Source organism: Scatophagus argus, chromosome 24, assembly GCF_020382885.2.
Source record: "Scatophagus argus isolate fScaArg1 chromosome 24, fScaArg1.pri, whole genome shotgun sequence".
Classification (NCBI taxonomy): Eukaryota; Metazoa; Chordata; class Actinopteri; family Scatophagidae; genus Scatophagus; species Scatophagus argus.
Window position 1 is genome coordinate 3,136,446 of NC_058516.1, and position 22,330 is coordinate 3,158,775.

The window sequence follows — 22,330 nt, forward strand, 5'->3', positions numbered from 1 at the left end:
GTGCAAAAGAAAAACTTGACTGAATGTGTTACACAGTGTGAGGTTCAAGTCATCTCACTGAACAATGTGGCACCTGACGGGAGAATTAGCACCACCAGCTGTTTAACTTGATGCATCCAGCTCTTAACATTCACATAAAGGTGGTGGTGGAAAAAACTTCCATACTTTTCTTTTGATATTTTCTGAAAATTCAGACAAACAAAAACCCTGTTGCTTCAACTTGTGGCTTTTGTGTTGTGACCAGAAGCTCAGCCTGCTGAGCTACATAATATGTGTTCGAATGCAAATGATCAACAGGGATGAAGAGATAAATCACCTTCCCCAAAACGGAAGTAGCAGCTAAAAACAGGCAGTAGTTTGACAGTAAAATAATGTGGGCAGGGGAAAGCAAGCAGGGCAGCAGGTGAACCAAAGGTCACATTCAACCCTTTAATTCTTCTGTTCTGATTCTGAACAAAATTCTGCCTTCCTGTGACCAACACTCTTTATATAAGGTTAAAGGAGACCTTATGCTACATGTTGCATGTGTTGCACGTTAACCCTGACGAGAGCTGCACACCTGACGGAGAGGCTGAATGACGAGGGTCTGCACAAACCAACCGAAGACAAAGAGTAGATGAAGATCCAAAAGAAAAAAAAAACAAACCAAAAAAAACCCCCAAAACCCAACAAAAAAAAGGCTTTTGGCAGTAAAGTCATGAATCTAGACTTAACCCAAACTGACATATCAAGTCACAATGATGAACACCCACATAGCTTTGATGTAACTGATTTGTATTGCTTTAATGTTTTTTTTTCCTCCTTAGGAACAGGTAAGCCATGGCAATATAATGTAAATGATAAGCGCAAACAAAATCTGAGACCCATTTGTACATCCATATTAGCACATTCATACAAGTCTCATCTGTACACAGGGGGTCACAGAAATCACTTCTTTTTCACTGAAACAACAAGGTAACTCTTGACTCAAAGCCAACAGGTACAATGCAATTTAATTTTTTTTATTATCATCTTTAGAGAACATTTATTTTATTTTTATTTTTTTTATTTTCCCCAAATGACCAAAAATGGAAGATAGCTTGCCAGTAGTCGATTTAAGTGCACTGTACCTCTCTGCTTTCAATAAAGCGCCACCGTACATTCCTCCATTCGTCAACGCTGACCGTCAGACCTGCGATAAGGTGATAATGGGGCGATGAAACGAGACTCATGACATGACATGAAAAAAAGAATGAAAGAATAAATAAGAATAAATAAATCACTGACTTTTTCGAGAAGGGCCAGAGAAGACACCTTTTGGCAGTCTGACAAAGCTGCAGCTGCAGAGCTTTAGCAACACGGTGAGACACGTCTACCTTTATTTACCTCCAGCACTGACACCCATATGGAATTTATATCGCTCCTGTTTTGGTATTGTAAATGTAAGTGCTTTGTTTACACACTTCCAGTTGGGGCACATCAGGTCTGCTCTCTCCTGAACAGACATTTTTGGAGACACCTTTAGAAACCATTTTATTTTCAAAAGTCTATGCTCTTGCCATCAGCAGCTGAAGGCCTTGCCGTGTAACTCCCACCCGTTACTTACATGGCCAGTAACACAAATGTCTGTGTGTCTTGGCTGGCTGAGCTTTCTTAAATTTGCTGCTAAAGCTGCGTGTAGTTTCAGGTATGAGACACAAGAATGGAAACTGAGTAGCGGCTGAACAGAAAAAGCGACATGCAGCCAGTCAGCACAGATGTGCAAAGTGTCTGAGTCTTTGGCAAAATTAGAATCCTAACTGTCATGGGTGCATACGGCTGTTTTCATATTGCATCTTGAGGTTGGCTGCTGGACTGTTTTTTTCGTGCTTCCCTTTCCTAAAAATCTTGACCTTAAAAGACCTACCAGCTACATCTGCTGCTATGAGTGTGTTTCCGCTGTGGCGACACACATCTTCTGTCCATGCAATTCAGACTCTTGGCTTCTATCTCGTTCATGCCCTACCTCGTTCTGAGAGAACGCAAAAATGAAAAACACGACAAGCCCGAAACAAACATATACATGTACAAAGTAATGTACACCATATATTCAAACACATTTCAAAATCGTCAGACTTTGAAATCATTAGCCAAAATAAGTATATATTTTTTTTCTCAACCCATTAGGTAATCTTCTTTATCTAGACTGTACAATATATGTATATATGAGTAATCATGAGGGACCAAAGCAACAAAAATAAATACTTTTTCGCTATGTCACCTTTCAAAGTAGTATATCTATGTACATTTATATCAATATCGATTTTCCTTAGCTTATTGTGAATGGTTGAGCGAGTGTTCAACAAGCAGGCATTTGCGCACAGTGTGGAAACTCCTTGTGGTTTTTTTTTTCCTGTTTTTTTCCTTTGCCCTAAAAGGTATCTAAATGTAAATTCTGACGACACTGTGGAACCAAAAAAAACAAAGACCGGACTGTCCTTGATACAGTGAAAGGTAACCCTGGCTCAAATGGACCAAAAACAAAGAAAAAAAACCAAGTAAAAATATAGCATCTCACCATCATGGGACTACTTCAACAATGGGTTGTCTACTTCTTTTCAAGACTCTGAGAAGAGTACAAAAATTGTTGTCTAATTCATGCAGTCCTTGACAAGTCATACAACCTTGGTGTACTTGTCTAAAGGTTTTTAAGTTAGCACAAAGCATAGAATGTTTTCAGTGAATGTTGAATGTAGCTATGAGGAAGGGTGCATTTGGGGACAACAACATGCATAAAGAACAGTGCATAGGTCCAGGTCATGGGGCCAGTCCCTGGTGATTTCCAGTGTGTTTCAGTGGCAGCGTCTATCAACAGATCCACTACTGCAAGCAGTTGGTAATGGGCAAGTCTGTGGGGGGAGGGGCAGGGTCCAAGCCTGAATGCGCGGCGCCATCTTGTGGACAAAACAGTCTTCCTCGCTCTGTACACCATGCTGTAAGGAGCTTGCTGATCCCAGGCAAAAGTGATCCAATAAGCGAGTTTTGAGGGAGAGCTCAGGCTTGGACAGGAGGCCAAGGTGATGCAAGTGTGGCTGCACTGACACAAAGTGTGGTGACCTAAGAGTGGCGTTTTTTTTTTGTTTTTTTGAAAGTCTGGTCTGCTATGCGCAGTTTAGATCAGTCGTTGTTTCACTGCAGAGCCCTTTCCAACACACAACAGACCCAAAAATGACCACTTTAAGGATTTCACAATGACTTTTGTGGAAGTTAGAAGAACCAAGCTTAAAGATCAAGCTAACATGCGTAAGGTCTTCAGACTGTTTTGCTATGAGCCATCAAGGCCAACTTTTTTCCTGAAGACAAGTTCAAGAAGAATCCTTATTTCTTTTCTTTTTTGTTTTTTTGTTCAACACTTCATCTTTTGAAAAAGAGGAAATAATAATGGCTTAATAGCTACATCATTCTTGCACTTGTGTTGCAACTACCTTTGGTAAATCAATCAACAAAAACAACAACAGAAAACCCTGAAACATACGAGTCCTTACATGTTTCCTGACTGAACTTAGCACTGTTCCTTTAGTCTTTAGCTAGCATTTTCTCCTGGCACAGGTAACCCTGCAAGTTAATCTTCTCCCTTCGATGGCCTCCACGTTTGTCACGTTCACAGCTCCACACCACACATCCACTTGTTCCACTCTGTATGCACACTAAATCCTTCAAATACAGACTCTTCCAAAAAAGACCCAAGTCAAGACAAACCAGCAAGGCAGAGAGAGAGAAAAAAGAGAGAAGGGAAACAGAAACAAACCGACAGGAAACAGAAAAACAGGACATCATCGAGTCCTGGCGAAAAAGACACCAATGACGAAGGAAGGTTTCAAAATGGCCGCTGCCATCTGGACGTTGGGGGGTTTCACCGCTTCATCATTTTGGAGACGAAGCTGACAATGGCGGAGGCGGGCTGATCTGGGTCCAGCTCAGCAAACAGGTGGCTGACATTGTCTGTTGTGCTTCCTTGTTTTCTCGCGACGAATCCAAAAATTCTGGTGGGATTGAGAACAACATCCTGTGAGTATGCGTGCGTTTTTAGCATTTTGCTGATATTCCAGCAAAAATGCAACAATCTGAGAAAGCAGGAAGTAAATATGTAGATGAATAACAACCCATTCATTGAGTTTAAAGTGTTTAAACTCACTTCACTGAGCCACCTCCTTCTTTGCCCCATCTGTGGAAATGAAACATATGATTGATTTTGAGATTAAATGATAAAAAATGGTTTTCTGTAACTGATGATGTGAGAATTGACATTTTTTTTACTTTCTGTCCTGGGGATCAGTGTCACAGTAGGTTATTGTATTGATGGGATAGTGTCGCCTGAAGAAGAGTCTGCAGTAAGAGAAAAGAGAAAGTCACTGTAGAGGCACAGTTTGTGTGTTCATGTGTGGGGGTTATCAAGTGATGAATTTATTTTCTCACAGAGTTTAAAACCTGATTAAAACTATGGGAGAATATGAGAAGAAACACATCCCCATTTTGCTTGCGGACTCACTTTCTCTGACTGTCGGTGAGCGTGATGCCTTGCATCGACACTTTGAAGTGGACGGTGGTCGCGGCAGGCAGAGGACCGGTCGCCAGTGTCTGACTGACCGCCTTGGCAACGGCCTGAGGCCCCGTGAGAGACTCCATGTCCACAGAGTTGATGTACAGAACGTTGCACGCTAGAGGTGAACAAAACAGCCGCTTGAACAAAAACAGACTTTCTGAGGAGACCAGCATGCATGCAGTTTATTGTAAGATGGTGGAGGTTGCAGTGAAAAAGCTTCCAGTGAAAAAAGTTGCGTAGTTAACGTTCTCATGCAATGCACAGTTGATAACTTTTAGAAATTCGGTCCATCGACATGTGACTCTCAATGTATCGTGCATGCACAGTTTTGAGTGGTTTCAGTTAAAGTCAAAGGAGGAATAATTTCAACTCTGACAGAGCAGGCATCATCGCATTCACATTCGGTCAGAGTGATGGAGCCGAGCAGTGCAAACCAGTATTTACCATGGGCGTCCTCAGGAACCTTCTGAACTGTAAGGTAAGGGTGAGCAAATTAACCAATTAATGAGAGGCTTTATAGAAACTATGAAAAATTTGTTTAGAATTTCTTTGTGATGTGCTGATGGGAGCCGAATTGGCTCAAAGTGACCCTGCACTGGGACACTGTGATGACCTGAGAAAACCATCTGTCAAACTACAGTGAAGATTCATTTTTAGTTCCTCTGACTCACCTGCTCCCTGCTTCAGAAGCTCAACAACCGGATCAGTAGGTGTGGCAAGTTCCAACGCCTCTTCATTTGGGTCTGTGAGAGACAGGATACAAGGGAAACTGCTCTTTAAATTGTAATTAACATGAGCAACAATTAGCACTAATCTGAGAAGTCTGCAAGGGCTTTGCTTCAGTTGCAAACAAACGATATGTGAGTGATGAGGGTGAAGCTGACCTTTGGTGGGGATCATCAGCTTACAGGGCAGAGCCAATGGAGTCATCGAGTGCTGGTAAACCAGAGCAGAAAGACAACCTGCAAACACAAAGTCGTCTCTTTATCAAACTGGACCACTTTGTTATCAAATGAACAGCTCATCGTCGACACAAAGAGAGCTACAAACTCACCAAAGTAGGGTTCATTGGGGCAGCCCTTCAGACGGACACCTTTGGCGCTTGTCTCAATCAGGAAATGCCTCACCAGCTCATTAGTCATGTCACCAACTGAAAAAGATTATTTTGATGAGCGAAATGCAAACATATCGAAGACGAAGAGTCTTTCTGTTGGAGCTAACATTCAGATAAGGAGGAGACTCGCCCGGCTGCGGCTTCAAACTTTATTTCTGTCAGAACGAGGATAACTTGTTTCTCTACCTTTTTTGTTCTGTTGGACGGTTGGTGGAGGGCAGGCCACCTTCATGGCCAGGCCGTAGGCGCCGCGGAAGGAGTGGCTGTCCCTTATGATGAACGCCCCGGGCTCCCTGTCCTTCAGCAGATTGATGGCTGCAAGAAGGGGACAAAGGAAGTGACGAAGAAGGTGCGCAAGGAGAGGAAAGAGCAGGGGGATGAGGAGATTGGAAAGGATGAGGCAGAAAGGGAGATGGTCAGAGGAAAACAAGATGAGGTTCAGGACAGCCGTTGATTAAATAAAATGCACGAGAGGACAAGAAAGGGATAAACAGAAGGGCAAGGAAGATGAAAGGGGAATACACAATCAAGAAGAAAATGGCTGCCACTGTTATTTTATCACTTAGTGATCAATAAATTCATCGCGGTGGGTTATCTGAGGTATCCAAGTCTCACCTTGCTCTCTGGAGATGTCTGGCTTGTACCAGAACTTGGAGGTGTCCTGGACAAACTTGACATTCATCTTAATGTCTGGATAACCATCTGTTTGGAGCGAGGAGACAAGGAAAAGGATTACTGCGGAGGACACAAACCTTCTGTGAGCTAAAATCTCATCTCATCTTTCAGCACCTCACCATATATGGACTTTGAGATGTCCGGGAGTGTTTGTATGCCAGACAGGTTTGGCGTGCTGCCACTGCTGGCCGGGGCAGGCGTCAGGTTCTTGTTTTCCGTCCTCTCGGCGTCTCCGCTGGACATGTGCCTCTTCTCCGGCAGCTGTGGGGAGACAGGGAAGGCAGGCGTGGAGGGCGGCTGGGCGCTGCCCTGACGAGAAGCAGCCCCCAGCTCATCAGGCGTGCTGTGGCCGCTCGCTGCTGTGCGACGTCCCATCAGAGGGCTGGGGGGCACGCCAGCGGCTGCTGTTTTAGGGTTTCGGCCAATCAGAGGGCTGGAGGGGACACCGTTGCCACCAGCTGGAGGCGGGTGTCTGGCCAGCGAGGGGCTGGCTTGAGCCAGGCGTCTCTGGAGGGCGGGGCTTGGCGGTGTGTTGGTGGCCACTGTGCGGTGGAGGGTGTTGGGGCTGCCGGGGACCGTGTGGACGCCCATGATGTTGACCTGGGAGCCCTCAGGGGACGTGGGTCTGTGAGGGGCAACATCTGAAGAACCAGTCCTCCATCTACAGGAAAACAAAACAAAAACAGACTTCAGAGAACGTATTTTTTTGCTTGTCTGCATTCTGTGTCCCTTCTTGATTTCTGCTGGATTCATAACATGACTTCAGGATTGCTGAGAAAAATCGCGTTACAAACACAGGCGTCCAGCACACGAGTTGGATGAGACGACAGTTCATTTTGCTCATAAGGAAGTGCTGACATGCAGACTGACTCTTGATTAGTTGATGTGATCTGACTACTCACCCATCAGCGCTGTGGATGGGACTGCTGGAGGAGAGAGGAGCGCTGAACGGTTGTGCTCTCGAGTCCCCAAAATTGTGATTATCTGGGGATCACAAAGCATCAAAAACACACGCACACACACACACACACACTCACAGTCAGTCTCAAACTGGTGCATCTCACAGTGTTGTTTATGCGGTGCAGTTATCAGGCGTTGAGTTTGAGTTACAGCAATTATTCAGAAGTGAAACAAACACTCTGAGGAAAGCTGGGATGCAGAACTGAGAAGGAAGATATTTGGTTGCAGTGAAACACAAAATTTGTTAAAAAAAAACCAAAATAAGATGTGCTGAGGTCAGGAGATTGTGCTACAGAGACAGTGTGTTGCCACAGAAATGCTCTTACCTCGTTCTCCATCAACAGAATCAGAGTCTGACAGCAAGAAAAGACAGAAAGCAAGAGAAAAAGAGGAGGAGGAGGAGTAGGAGGAGGAGGACGAGATGTGTGGAAGAGGAGGAGGAGACAAGGGGGACAAACTTGAACTGGAGGGCAAGTGCTGACTTTCAGCATGTTAAGAAGAGACATTTAAAGGCGCAATAACAGCTTTGAGCACATAGGGGGCAGCAGACACTTAGAACTGCAGTGTTGGAGAGAATTTCTGCAGGCTGCACAAAGTCAAAGCTTGTCTAATGCTATTACTATACTGTTCAAAAATACTATTCTGCATCCTCAAGTATCTTTTTAGACTGGAATAATGTGAACTACGACATCTACGTGTGAGCATACCTATATGTTCACCTTTAACAGAGTAAACACGGTACAAATAAAGTTGTGCTAAGTATATTTGATACGTTTCAACTGACCTGATCCCCCCAGCTGGTGAGGCTTCAGTCCCAGTGCTGACAGAGGGGTCTTTGACAAACCTGGAGGAGAGCGAGCTACAGGGACAAAGACAAAGAGACAAGGAGGGATGTGAAGAAATGTAACAACAAAACATACATGACAATAAAGACCCTGAGATGAGAAATGCACATTAAAGCCATGCACGGATGTACAAACAATGTAAGGCATGAGGAGAAACAATTCCTCACTTCAGTACAATACATGAAATGCTTCAGGGGGCGGATGTACTTGGATGCACACAATGTAAGTCATCAGGCACTGACTTGATTGTAATGTTTACAGTTAGAACAACAGGGTAAGCATTCATTGCTCAAAAATGAAAAAAATGAAGTAAGGTCGAAGCATTAGCTCGATTATTGTATGAACACAAAATCTGTCTCTACTAAGGGTTATTTGAAGTGTAAATATCAGTATCACAAAGCTAAAACGATGTTTTCTTTTATATTCTTATTTAAAATGCTTTCATGAAGTGTAAGAGGAATCCATCCATCCACGTAGGCATGAAGATGTTGGAAAGATTTATAGCATGCTGCTTCAAATCAAACAATGACTGGAACCAGGTTAGACTGTGGTCGGATGAGTCAACAACACTGCAAAAAGGCTGAAGATGAGGTCACGCTAACGTTGACGAGACGCACAAAAGGCATCCAAAAACTGAGGAGTTATTTCCAAAATCAGATGCCATCTTTTCTGACTGTGAATCTAAACACACTGATTTTGTAAGCGACAGTGAGATTAAATCAGCCGAGAAGCTGCGCAATAGAAGCTTTCGTAAACTCTTTCTAGTAGAGAAACGTTTTGATTTAATTCCAGGTGATACACATGCAGAATTCTGGAAATGAACTCTTCAGTTTCATTAATCCTCCACTTACAAAAGCAAGCCATGGCAGGGCAGGGATTCAGGCCAAGCGCTCACTTAAGGTGGCTTGGACAGGGGTGATAGATATGAAAGTTTGTGCCACAGAGCAGATTCTTACTGCAACAGCTGTGTGTTCAGCACTGACTGCAGGAGAGGCTTTTCTCACAGTCAACACAAGCTGTCAAACAGACCTGCTGAACAGGGTGGTCAGTGCTGCAACCGGGTGGGTGGCTGGAAGGCTAACAGACGTGTCTCAAGAAGTTTGAAATGTGTAATATCAAGGGTCAAGGGTCAAGGATCAGGCGCGTGAGGCCCCTCATTTCACCTTTTCCTCATTTCATCGAACATACAGTGAAAACGTATTAAAAAAACAGAAAACTAAAACTTTGCATCTGGTTTTCATCTCCTGTGGCCAGTTGCAAATGAGCCACTAAGAGCTGCAGTGAATACAATCAGAAAGTGTTGTTTGAACGACGATCCATAGTCCATACTTCAATGTGTTATGATGACGTATACAGATACAGAAGACAGATAAAGTGGTAAAGAATTTCAGGAAAAATGATTTAAAGGAGAGGAATGGGAACCATTTAAAGAAGTGAGTGTGTTGATAAGAAGTGAGTGTGTTGATAGCCTCCACATGTATTAAGTTACATTAATCCCCAACCCTCCCTCTTTACATTTTTTCTGTCTCAATTTGCTATTTCCCTTAGAAACACGACAAGATGACAAACTATTTCCCCTCGTTTTTCAGAAACACGATTTGCATGATTTGTTTCCTGTCACGTCACGCAACACTTTGCCTGAAACAAATTTAGAATTTGTTTGTGATGTGCCATTGAAACACATAAAGACTTATCTCTCAGTCTCTAAGCGTGATTTTTAAGAATAAAGTGCTTTTTCTTTCAGTAAAGCTATTTAGCTACTGCCCCATTGTAATGCATTCTTTGTCAAGTGAAATATTTGTGAACAAATGTTTAGATGATAAACTGGATGTTTATGCAATGTAGAGATTGGGTGTAGAGATACAAACAAAATTGACTTAAAATGACCTGGCAGACATAAGGATTTATCATAATAAATGGTAATTAGCTCTGCTCACAACGTAGCAACTTTTTGCTCTCATTTTCTCCTGAACACAGAATGGTTCAGTGAAAGACAGGGTCCACCCTATGCAAAACACAGTTCAACACAAACTACAGCATATACATGTTCAAAACTCCCTCAGAGAGCCGCCGGACTCCAAAGCCCTTCTTTGACACAAGGCAACGATGGGTCAAACCTCCACCTGCATCCTGCTCCTGCTGAGCTTGTCTGCAACTTTTGGTAAGTACGTTTACATCGAGGAGAAGAAGACCTGGCATGAAGCTCAGAAGTACTGCCAGATGTTTCACACTGACCTGGCTCCTGTCACTAACGAACACGACAACCAACAACTCTGGCAGCTTACTGACCAAGACGATGACGATGTCTGGATAGGACTGATCAGGAATTTCACAGACAGGGAGAAATGGACATGGTCAGGAGGTGGGGACGTGTCTACTTTTTTCTGGGAAGATGGTCAACCAAACGATCAACAAGACTATGAAGACTATGGCCTGACTTCTCGCAAAAAATGGCACGATGCCAAACCAGACATTCAGAAGACCTTCGCCTGCTACAGCGCGGTCGTGGTGAGGGAGAGAAAGACTTGGGAGGAGGCTCTGAAGCACTGCCGGGAGCATCACCACGATCTCGCCAGCGTGGCGTCGGAGACAGAGATGTTGCTGATCAAGAAAGAGTTAGAGAAAAATGAAACCACGCGCCACGTCTGGATCGGTCTGCATTTCTTCCCTGGACAGTGGCTGTGGGTGGACAAGCAGCCGCTGAGTTACAAGGCCTGGGGTCAAGAGGGCGGCCCTGAGTGTCCTGAATTAAAACTGGAGTGTGTGGCCCTACAGGGGACAGGAGGGACCCAGAGAAGCAACGGCACAGACTCTGCACTGGTCACTATAGTGGGAGCAGTGCAGAACCAAGTTAACACAGGGAGTCAAGCCGCTTTTGAGGCAAGTGATGTGGCTGCAGGTGTGAAAGAACTTGTATGGGAGGCTCATGACTGTGAGGAGAGACTCCATTTTATTTGCTACTGACAGTTTACTTTCTGAAATTTATTTGAGGCACTGTTGGTTATTTTGTTTGTTTTAGATGAACATCAACTGCATCCTTTATGTAAAGTAGTTTGCTTAGTTTTTAGAGATTTAGCCATTCTATTTTTTGATGTGAGCACGTGTTTTTGAGTTGTGTTTGATTATTTTGTTCCTATTGTAAAACATGACTAAATTAAAATAAACAAATTTCTTTTGTTGTTCTCATTATGTAATCCTTTCCCTTTGCCTTTTTTTCATGCTTTAAATTATCTTTTTTTTAGACAAAGACAAATCAGTGTAATAAAATCCCCCCCCCCCCCTCCCACCGGGCTCTGCAGGCAGGGTGAACCTACACATGTTGAAGTAAGGAGTCTGTGGTGACACGGGGAAGCTGGGGGTCTGGGGGGAATTCTCACCACCACCTCCAAAGGTAGGACTGTTGGCAAACCCTTCTGCCTCACTGTCCTCGAATGCCTCCCGGTAGCTGTGCATGGGACCCTGGAGGAGACGATGAGGGGATCGTTATGAGAAGACAAAGTGGAAATCCAGAGCATCAAAATTAAACTGGTTTAACTCAATTATGAAATTACACCATAATTACACCAGTAAAACTCAATGCTGACCTCTCTGGGTCTTCCCCCCGGGTTAAGGGCCAGATTGTGGGCGAAGTCTGGTGAATCCACCATCGGCGTGCCATCATGGCTGCTCTGGTACTGTCCCTCACTGGTGGTTCGACGTCGACCAGTCTCCTGCGTCACTTCTGGGGTCATTCCTCTGGTGCGAACACCTGGAAGGCACCAAAATTTTCAACATAAAGGATTTAATTTACTGAAGAGTTTAATTAAAAAGCTGCCTTTTTTACTGCTTGTGCGACACCGTGGGTATATTTTGCACATTTTCAAAAGTGGAAAAGCAACGTTCACAATGTTCTATTAATGTAACATGCTGCAAAAATGTTTGGAAGTCAAAGAAGTCACAGAAACTTTGTATGTAGGTATGTAGATTCTCCGCTTTTGAAAACTAAACCTGGACATAACCTTAATCTGCCTCCATCAGGAGAGCCACACACAGAGAGGTAGAGATCTGTGAAGAAGTGAAGTGAAGGCAGTGGGAAAGGAGAAACAGAGCAGAAACTGGAAATGATGAAAACTCATGAAAAAAGTAACCATAAGAGAGCTTGAAAGAATATGAAAAAGCTTCTACAAATGCAGGAAAAAATAAAGGTGAGGGAAAGTGGACAAACCGGAGAAGGAATAGGAGCGGTGGCGGTCAGATTGCTGCGGCGTCATGCTTGCACTGATGCCCCGAATACGAGCGTTGTACTCTGCTCCCGGGGAGGGAGGTCAGGGTGGTGAATGGAGGGCAGGAGGTGGAGGAGGAAGGTGAGAGGAGTGCAGAGGAGGAAGCAATAGTGGGAAGGGTTGTTCATACAGCAGGGAGATGGATTGAACAGAAAAGGAGAGGAAAAATCAGAACAGAAATGGATCTAATGAAAGTGAAGAGAAAACAAAAATTCAGCAAATTAAATGAATTGTAGTCTGATTATGTGAAAGGACTTTAATACTACAGGGATGATGGTTCCATAATGTTTGAAGTGGTTAAAAATGGGAGGAGTTTGCAACTTTGTTCCACTGGGAGGCGCCTGGGAGCTGCCACATATTTTCAAGTAAAGGTAAGTATGAATGCAGACAATGCATGGAAGCTGAAGTCTCTGAAAGCCTGGCTATTCTTACTCTCGTCCCATCTCCACTCTCACCAGCCCTGCTTATTTCAGCTGCAGGCCTAATTTTATGACTGCGGGTCATTCCTCTGGTGCGGCACCCCATGATGAATCTGTAACAGACACTGCTGAAAGGTGCACTGCTCACGTGCTGCTTGGTGCTCAAGGCTAAAGATGCTTCCAAACTTCACCACATAAACTCTGAATGCAGGCCAGAGTCCAATCCAGTGAGCTTTGTCCACATTGTGAATGCTCATTGCACTCATTATGCACTGATTATTTTCTATTCATTTTATAGAAACAGGAAAATGAACCTGACCTGAAACCTATTTTAGGCATGAACTTAACCAAAATGAACGTCATGTCTGTATTTGGTGTTTTCAACAGTAACATTATTGTTGCATGGCAGTGCAGCTGTATGTGCTACTTAGTGGATTTACTGCAATGTCACCTTAAGTGAAACATCTCAGACATAGCAGGCTTTTTCAGCCACTCACTCATTCACTCACAGACAATAATCCAAGCCTTACCGGCGATGCGGTGAGCCACCAGGCCCTCCAAGTTTAGCGTCTCCTCCTCTGCATCTTGTTCTCTGGGCAAGGATGAAGATGATGTATCCTTGGGCTGGGGGGTGGGTGCAGGGAGAGGAGAAGAGGAGGCACTGTAGCCTGGATAAGGGGACGAGCCCTGTAGGTCTGGAGACTGAGAAACCCCACCGACTGGGTATGAGTTCACAGGTTTCACTGGAACCTGCTGGTTGAAATTAGAGGAGGGATCGGTGGGGTAGTGATGGGCTGCTTGGCGTGTGTGGAAGTAGGGTTCTGGGGTGTGTGTCGGAGTGGTGTTTTGGTGGTGGTAGCCAGCGTTGGACCTCTGGGGGGAATACGCTGGAGACTCCATAACAGGGCTCTGGTTGGGCAATACTGAGACTCTCCCTGCCGACCGCATGGGCTGATGAAAGGAGTTGTTGACAGACCCAGAGTTGTTGTAACCATGGATGGCAGAGTCTGCTTGGTATGAGGGTCTTGCAAGGGTCTGAGAGAAGGGCACCTGGGATGAACTGAGGCTGTTCTCCCCAGGAGGTGCACTGTGGGACTTTGACATGTGGGAGTTGATTGGGTCCAGGTCGAGCATAAGCATGTTAAGGGCCTCAATGGACTGCTCAATGTCCCGTTGCGAGGCTGGGGTGGGGAAGTGGGGCAAGCTGTGAGTTGACTGAAGAGGAGGGCCAAACGGATCATCCGGGAGGCTATACTGGTGCCAGGTGTTCAGACCTCTTTGAACAGCCTCCCGGCTACTGGTGCTCCTCTCCGGGGCTCTGGGCATCAGTTTAGGGTTGGTCTCAGGGCTGCTGGCTGGCGGATTCCCAAAAGACTGTGAATGGTACATCCCTCCTCCATTCTGGTAGTTGTTGTATCCTCCCTGTGGTGATGCAGAGTCCACAGACCTCTCTTGCATCACCATGGGAGTTCGTACTCCATGCACAGGCATCTCGCTCAACTTTTCCCCAAGAACACCTCTCTCAAGGTAGGGTCCGTCGTTCTGCCTGCTGATGGGTGTCTGTGATTGGTAATAGAGGTCAGCTGGTGTTGCCTGGCCCTCTAAGGATGAGAGCGTGCCCAAGCTGTCCACACTGTTGCCCTCTTGGCTATTGGGAAGCTCGTCGTCGAGAATGTCTGTCTCTCGCTCCTCTGTTGACTGGGCGCCAACTAGTCTTGTGTGCCCCCCGTTAACGTGCACCTGTGCTGGCACCAGGTGTCGGACACCTCCTCCTGGACTGGTGGACGTGGACAGGTAGGGCTGTCGTTGAAGAGTTGGTGCTTCGAGGCCACTGAGAAGCTGATCGAGCTCTCTTTTCTCCTGTGGGCTGAGAGGTGGGTGAGTTGCTGCTGGGTTGTTATGGTTTACGGTGCTCTGCACAGACTGGCTGTGCTCATCAGTACGATCAGTCTTGATGGATGCGGTAGAGTTGCCTGAGTCGCTGCTCACTGAGAGGGTGTGGTCGACGGCAGGGAGGGAAGTGTGGCCTGTCACAGGCAGGGTCTGGTCAGTGGTTTGGAGGGGATGGTTAGGGTGCTGTAATGGATTTTCTGCGTTGGTCAAGGGGTTTTCATGAACTGGGAGGCCATTGATGGTGACAACTCCCTCCAGGGAGTCTTTTTTGCGAACCCGTGCATATAGGCTTCCATCAAGTGGACCCTGGGTGTGAACAACATCTGAAAGAGACGCAAGAGACATACACTGAAATTATTAAGGTAGTTCTGTGTTTTCATTCAGTTCCAGCTATACACAGAACTGAAAAGGAAACATGTTTTTCTGTTTTGTAGTGTAGGTGTTTTAGATGAGTACAAAAACCTGCTTGAAGTAATTTGAACCATCTTGTCTTCAGGCACAAACTGGTTTAATTTGGTTTCATTGGCTCCTATCAGCAAATAACATCTGCACGGGATCTAATCACTCATACCACAAGCACAGTGACCCCCCCTGTGCACCCATGTTTTTTGACCCTGAGGCTCAGCATGTAGCCAAGCTTCCAGCAACACAGCCCCTTCCAGCTCTATTAATAGCCAATTTGCAGGGCTTAAGTCCATGTCACGTTGCGTCAGTGCAGGCCCACATGGTGTGACGTGAAGCTGGGTGGGTCCTATCCAACACACTGAAACAGCTGGTCTGTGAGAGCCAAAGTGACAAGCAGCAGTGCCAGTTTGAAAGCTCAGAGCCGGGCCGGATGGTGGGAGAGGACGAGCTGTCTTGCTCAAGTTGATTTCTGGCTGCTGAATCATGCTGGCAAAGTCAGACTGATTACCTACATGTTACACAGTCAAAGTTTTCACAAAAGTCTTTCACAGGAATGAGTAACACAAGCTTACAAAAATATGTATGGCATAGTTTTACCTCTTTTTTTTGTTTATTCCAAATGAGACAAGAGCAATATTTCATTCAAGTGTTTAAATTCCAACAATAACACTGGTCACCCTGCTGTGGTACAAAGTGCAAAAATTTTGGACAGTTATTCATTCCTGGCAACAGCAATTAAAAACATAAAGCAAGAGGGGAAAAAAACACCATCTGTTTAGACTATCAGAAGCATGTAAAAACTCATTTGACATGGCTCGGACACACACAGAGAAGCTCACGTGTCATTTTTAGAAATTCAGGTGTAGTCATAGTAAAAAATGGACAAAAAAAAATGTTGAAGGAAAAAGAAAACATATCACGACTCATTTGTGGTGGCATGTGAGCACATAAACGGAGTTCAGGTACAGTGCAGTAATTCACACAGTGCGAGATACAATGTGCACTTCAATTATAGGCTGAGGCACTATTTCAGACTGTAAAACACTATACTTGCTTCCAAGAAACGCAACAGTCACACGTGCAACAGCTCATTCTGTGGTAACGCTTGCTGTATGCTTACAAGAAGAAAATAATACAGCAACATTGACTTCCTGTATCCAGTGTACATTTGCAAAGTGATACATGACATATACATGAGCGTGGCTGGCTCGTACGTGGGACGTTCCAAATTGAGCGACCCCTGGAGACATATGGTGGATCACTCGGTCCACAGCTATTTCAAAACCAATGTCAACAACAACTGACAGGCACAGTAGCAACAAGAAGGACGGGGCAGGCGAGGAAGTTGTAAACACAGTTTTCTTTTCCTGTGGTTGATTTTAATGATGACACAGGGATTAACATTATGGAAGTAAACGTTTAGGTTTACCATTACATCTTGTTTGGAGTTGGGTTTAATTTACTTGAAAATTTTGAGGCAACAGGATAACTTTGGTTTTTAGAAAATTTTGTTATTTGAAAGACAATCATATGATCAAAGTTGGCAACCCATGTTCCAAATCAAGGAAATCTGATGTTTATAATTTTATATTACTGAAAAATTCTTCAATTCTGCAAATCATAATTACATCTCTAAGTCAACGTTTCAAATTCAGTGAAAACATCCTCCTTACCTGCAATGTAGGTACTGTGTTGAAATTTTCCCAAAGCACTAAAGAAAGATTAATATTTCCTCTTCTTCAGCCAGTTAGATGCTGTCATGTGTCTACACTTCGGTGTATACATCAAGAGTCCTTCAGCAGCCTCTCAGTGACTGAACTTTCTGCCTTTGGGCTTCTTCTCTAACTCTCCCTGTCCTCTCTGATTCATGTCCTCTCATCGCCCAACATGTGCTCTGCTGGAGCGAGGCGGGGCCGCGTACCACTGAAGCCCAAAGGGGTGAGCTGGCACTCTGGGATGATCTCTGTCTGTTCCCGGCAGCGGGGGAGGGATTCCACCACCACCACCACCACCACCACCACCTCCCAGTTGCCTGTGAAGCGATGTCGTTTCAAATAAACTACAGCTCCCACGCCATCTGTCTGCCCGGGACTGCAGCACTGCTGTCTGTTGATGTCACCACCCGGGGATCCCCTCACTCAGGGTCACCCTTCTCCCCCTTATCCAGTATCTGCAAGTCTTATGAGTCAAAGTTTTTACAGAAAAAGCTTCTCAGAGAACTGCAGTGCACATTTTCCACCAGCTGAGCTCCATCTGTCTGTGACTCTCTTTCGCCCTGACCTTTAACAGCATAGGGAATGCCCTTGTTTTCCTTTATAAATGATGATCTTTTAGCTCTCTGGGGCAAAAATGACTCAAGCTTGCCAGGGTGACACTTTTTCCAGCTGCTGGTTATCCCCATCCTGAGGTTAAATCAGGGGAGCAGACACTGTTATTTGACATGTCATTGCTTAAAGAGGAAAGAAATAGAACAGAAAAATGCACAAATCAACAGTTTTTGGGTAAGAGGCCGAAAGAGTTGCTGCGGTATCGTAATTATAATTGTATTACCAGGAAACAGTTTTATTTATTTTTGATTTGGTTATTTGGTGCCTGTTGCTGTGGAAGTTGCCTAAAAAGTTTCCAATGAATCACCGAACTAACAGACCCGCAAACGCTAATTTTAGCTGATCTTCCACATCCAAATCATCCAGATCTGATTAAAAAATGTTTGTATATTTTAGAATAAAACATCTTTTCTGGAATAAAGTCATTTGCAAATTGACCAAAACTTAAAACCATATTGTTGCAAACAACTGTCATTTTCCATGCATAAGTCTCCCCGACTTGTTCCCTCTCCTTACTGCATCTTTCCATATGAGATAGCTGAAACTTTGTTGAGGCAAACATACATCAAGAGGATAAAATGCAGACAGAAAGGTCACAGGGGTCACTGACTCACGGGTCGAGTGTGCATGTTTTCAGAGTGAGCCTCACCTCCTTAAAACGACCTTCCTCACTGTTTTCTCCTGCTCACCAACGGTTGCGTGTAATCGTCTTGACTTAGTAAAGAGCGGAAGTGCCAAACAATGTCGGGCACGACAGGCACTAAACAAGTGTTGCCAGGTCACAACCTTTACATTTGTCCCACACTCATGACATGAGAGTAGGCAGTGCTTGACTGCAAAAATCTGACCTGCTTAAGCGCCCTTGAGAAAGACACCAGGCCAGGTTCAGGAGGTGCCATTTTTGTTAACAGCCAGCTTCTTACCTTAATATCTTCACTTCTATTTCTGCTTACCTTATCTCACCATATTGTACATTTTTAGACATATTTTAATCCTTCCAGGCTTCCTTCCTTCCTTAGTTCGCTATAAAAATCTTGCGATTGAAAGCTCATTCCTGACAATCTGTCTACAAAGTACATACATGATGACATACCAAAACCATTTCCTAATGGCCCTGCATCACCTACTGTCCTGCCTAGCATGGCATTAAATTTGGTGACCATAATTCTGAATGGCACAAACAAGCAGCTGCCCACCTGAACAGAACAAGTAGCTTTCTTCTGGTGTCAGTAAATAGCTGCAGCAGACCTCAAATAACAACTTGTTTCCCCGCTGCAGTAAACAAGTGTAACATGCCATTCTCTGTGCTTCAAAGGACAAAGTCACATGTACCACGACTCATTTACATATTCAGTAAAATCCAAATCAGGTTCAAGAGGTATTTGTACATAAACTACTGAGAAAAACTGCAGATTATTAAGCTCAGAGTTTGAGTTACAGACGAAATGCAGCATCTGAACTGTCCCTTTCATCATCTAGCACTAATATTAGTCTGTTACTCACTCTGTTTCTCTCATTCTCTCTCTTACTCACACACACACACACACACACACACACACACACACACACACACACGTCCACTCTCTATGCTCTCTCATGTGACAGGTGCCTTCCTCTCTTGTGAAAGTGCCAGAGGCATTGCTCATGCAGTGTTACACACACACACAGCACCTGCCTCTGAGCTGTATCCTCTTAAGCGTATGTTTGAGTGCTTCATTGGCACATCACAGCCTTGGAGGCCATTAAAAAGCCATTTAAACACCTGTGGCCAATGGTTTATTATAAATAGACAATGTGCTACAACCACTGTTATTGCTGTATCAAATACCCCAGCTGGGATATGGATTATATGCATAGTTAGTACATTTGAGATTAACAGACACGGACTGATTAAGGCGCCACACTTGTCGACACACCTATAAAGAGTGAGAACATGCCGGACGCTGCAGCTGAATTTGATTCATGCAAACACACTTTGTAAATTACTTGCAAAGTTCTTGGTGCATAAAAGTGTATTAGTTTAGGGCTAAATATGGGGAGTCAGAGGCAGGATAAGAATCATTACCCACATATGGGAAAAACACGAGTCATTTTGCTTTCTAAAACCATCAGAATCCTAACCAACAAAATTTACTTTATCATTATAGTGATTTATTCTAACTTAATTTTACTCAAGTGGTCATACTCGATCCATTACTTGGATTGCATTCAGTTCAGTGTCCTAATTAAGAACCACATCGACCAAAATAACAAAAATAAGAGCTTTTCAATCTGTTCTGGGGCTCCTCAGAGTTCCCTTATTAGTTAAATATGCATAAATATTACGAAACTGTATATTCCTGAAGGGACTGTAGTATCACCATCAATTCAAGGTTTTTGGGCGAGTTTTTTCCTCTGGATTCTCTTCTCGGATGCTTTAGAATTTTCCAGGGATGGTGGAAACCTAAAGAAGGGTTTGACACTCTTATAGGGGACACGATGACCTTATAAAAAAGGCCAAACTCATCTTTAGAAAATGCAGACACATAAAAATACAGAAACACACCTGACGTTTACAAAGGTAATTCAACAGTCCCTCTCATTCACTTCAGAAAGAGGACTACAAGGATAGTTTTATTGGACATGGTGTGTGATTTCATGTATGGGTATAAATGCACATATGCATCCAGACATCTACAGGAAGACGGTTGACCTGTGCTATAAAGATCACTTTGGAGTTGGGAGAAGGTCTGTGGGCGACGAGGAAACTGGGTGGGCATGTGTGAAAGCTGTAAAACTGGCAGGTTGGGAAAAATGAATCACCCTGCTTCAAAGTCGGGTCAGGATGACAGCGATTTAAAGAAACAGCTGATGAAAAGAACCATTTGTTCTCCATAGGTCTTTAAAGACAGACCAAAACAAAAAGTGTAACTCAGAGCGGAGGGAAGTGCAGTCAATTTCAAGAAAGAATGATGATCCAGGATTAATTCAAGACTATTCTCGGAACAAGTCAGTGGAAAAAAATCCAGAAAATAATAATATTTTGGAGATTCGATGGACTAAACACCTCTCTAACACCTCTTATGATGTTTTTTTCTTACCCAGCAGTTAAATTATTTTGAAAATTCGAAAGTAGTTCTGTTACTGAAACATATAACACTGTGAAAACTGAATGTCTTGTCTTTGGTACGACCTTGACTCTTGAACAAAATGCTGACTGAACAACTAAGACTTGATTAGAATTTTATGTTCAACAAAACAAATATTATAACAAATATTTCCATCCTATAATAAGCTCAACTTCCTTAATTTTGAATTAACTGTCAGTAAGATTCAGTGGCTGAAGGCGGATCTTTTGCCCAGTGTCAGCAAAGTAATTTTATCTTGTTTGTGTTTTCAAGATCTAAAGTGCCTCTTCGATCACGTGGCACAAAACATTTGAGTCAGTTGGTGACTGTTATACACACTGACATGCAGCAGCAGGCATCGTGCTGTCAGTGTGTCAGCGAGCCATCGGGCGTCTCACAGCGGGATGTGACATTCACCTTCACAGCTTTCATATCACCGTGACAATGGCCAGTCTGCATGCCAGCAGTGGGTGACTGGGTTTGACTGACAACTGACTGACTCGTCTCAAAGACCTGTGTCGAGACATAAGGAGACACTGCAAAAATGTCTTTGTTAAAAGACTGAAGGCACGGATTTATGAGCAATACTCTCGTTTGTACTGCAGAGATTTGCCTTTTACTAACTTGTGCCAAGAAACTCAAGAGAAACCGTTTTACACGTATCACAAATGTGTTCAAACTGGCTGCAAACTGGCTACTGAGGTTGGATATTTTTTGCAGCAGAGTAAGAGAGACATCCTCACAAGGGATGATGTGACAGTCCATCAGTGAAAAAGGTGTCATGGTTGGTGTATCAGTGACTGGCACAAGGAAAACTGTCGCAGTTTTATATTTGTCATGCCTGTCTCTGAGTACATCCATCACCCAGTGTCCAGCTGTCATCGTCTGAGGTAACGTGATGTGACTGTATCAGTGTCTGTCCCCAAGATTGCTTTCAGGATGATGTCATCCATTTGCCTGTCTGTCATCTGAGTGTCATAAAAAGTTGTCTGTCTGACCGTCTGCATCTGACTGACAACCGGCTACGCTTAGCGTTTGATTCGTGTCGACTCTTTTCTCTCTGCAACAGAGGAAACATCCGATCAACCCAGAAATATGAGTCTGGTATCAGCTCGAAACCCGAGGAGACGAGCTGGCATCTTTGCATATGAACGAAAACAAAATTATACTGCCAGTGTGTCACGATGTTGCCTCAGACATATAAAAAGAGGACTAACAGGATCACGTCAGGGTAATTTGCTGGTCTGCATGTCTGCCTCCGTTCGTCTGGCTGTCTCCTGACTGGAGGGTTGGTTTTCTGTGCATCTGTCCATCCATCTGTCTTTCACTCATGAGCATTAGTAGCTGTCATAAAAGTGCATCTGCGTGATCTCTACCTCGATACTGGCCTGTTACCTCTGTCTGTCTGTCCGTCTGTCTGAAGGCTTCAGGGCGCCCTGTTTGACTCTCAGTGACAGAAACTCTTTACCGACTGAAATGCTGCACTTCAGTCTCTTTGGACTGCTAAACCTGTATTTGAAACAAATGTTGATTTCTTAAATAAATTAGTTGACACAAGAAAACTTTGGAAGAAGTTCAAATGTTCAGTTTAAGAATATGTACATCTTTCTTGTACTTCTTTTGTCTTTCAGTAGGGATCTGAAAAAGACAACTTCAGAATTTACAAATGAGGCTGAGTTTACTGAAGGTAATAACATGCAAACAGAACAAGACAAAGGGAGAGCTGGAGACAGACACTGAGACAGAGAGAAAGCCATATGCA

General features: G+C 44.0%; 1 protein-coding gene across 8 annotated transcripts in view; it reads right to left on the minus strand.

Annotated features, from left to right (window-relative positions):
- Nucleotides 1-757: 757 nt before the first annotated feature.
- Nucleotides 758-22,330, minus strand: part of tns1a (tensin 1a) — a 75,617-nt gene continuing 54,044 nt past the window's right edge. For 2 of the 8 annotated variants that reach the window (XM_046381711.1, XM_046381717.1), the window contains 18 exons: nt 13,367-15,052; nt 12,360-12,440; nt 11,740-11,903; nt 11,470-11,614; nt 8,095-8,169; nt 7,637-7,663; nt 7,253-7,334; nt 6,470-7,011; nt 6,291-6,377; nt 5,862-5,990; nt 5,616-5,711; nt 5,446-5,523; nt 5,233-5,304; nt 5,006-5,032; nt 4,508-4,676; nt 4,276-4,344; nt 4,154-4,183; nt 758-4,001 (listed from right to left, as the gene is read on the minus strand). In XM_046381711.1, the coding sequence (XP_046237667.1) occupies nt 3,872-4,001; nt 4,154-4,183; nt 4,276-4,344; nt 4,508-4,676; nt 5,006-5,032; nt 5,233-5,304; nt 5,446-5,523; nt 5,616-5,711; nt 5,862-5,990; nt 6,291-6,377; nt 6,470-7,011; nt 7,253-7,334; nt 7,637-7,663; nt 8,095-8,169; nt 11,470-11,614; nt 11,740-11,903; nt 12,360-12,440; nt 13,367-15,052 (3,689 nt within the window). In that variant the 3' untranslated portion in view covers nt 758-3,871. The remainder of the gene's footprint in view (nt 4,002-4,153; nt 4,184-4,275; nt 4,345-4,507; nt 4,677-5,005; nt 5,033-5,232; nt 5,305-5,445; nt 5,524-5,615; nt 5,712-5,861; nt 5,991-6,290; nt 6,378-6,469; nt 7,012-7,252; nt 7,335-7,636; nt 7,664-8,094; nt 8,170-11,469; nt 11,615-11,739; nt 11,904-12,359; nt 12,441-13,366; nt 15,053-22,330) is intronic. The other 6 variants (XM_046381714.1, XM_046381715.1, XM_046381716.1 and 3 more) reach the window with 6 other exon arrangements.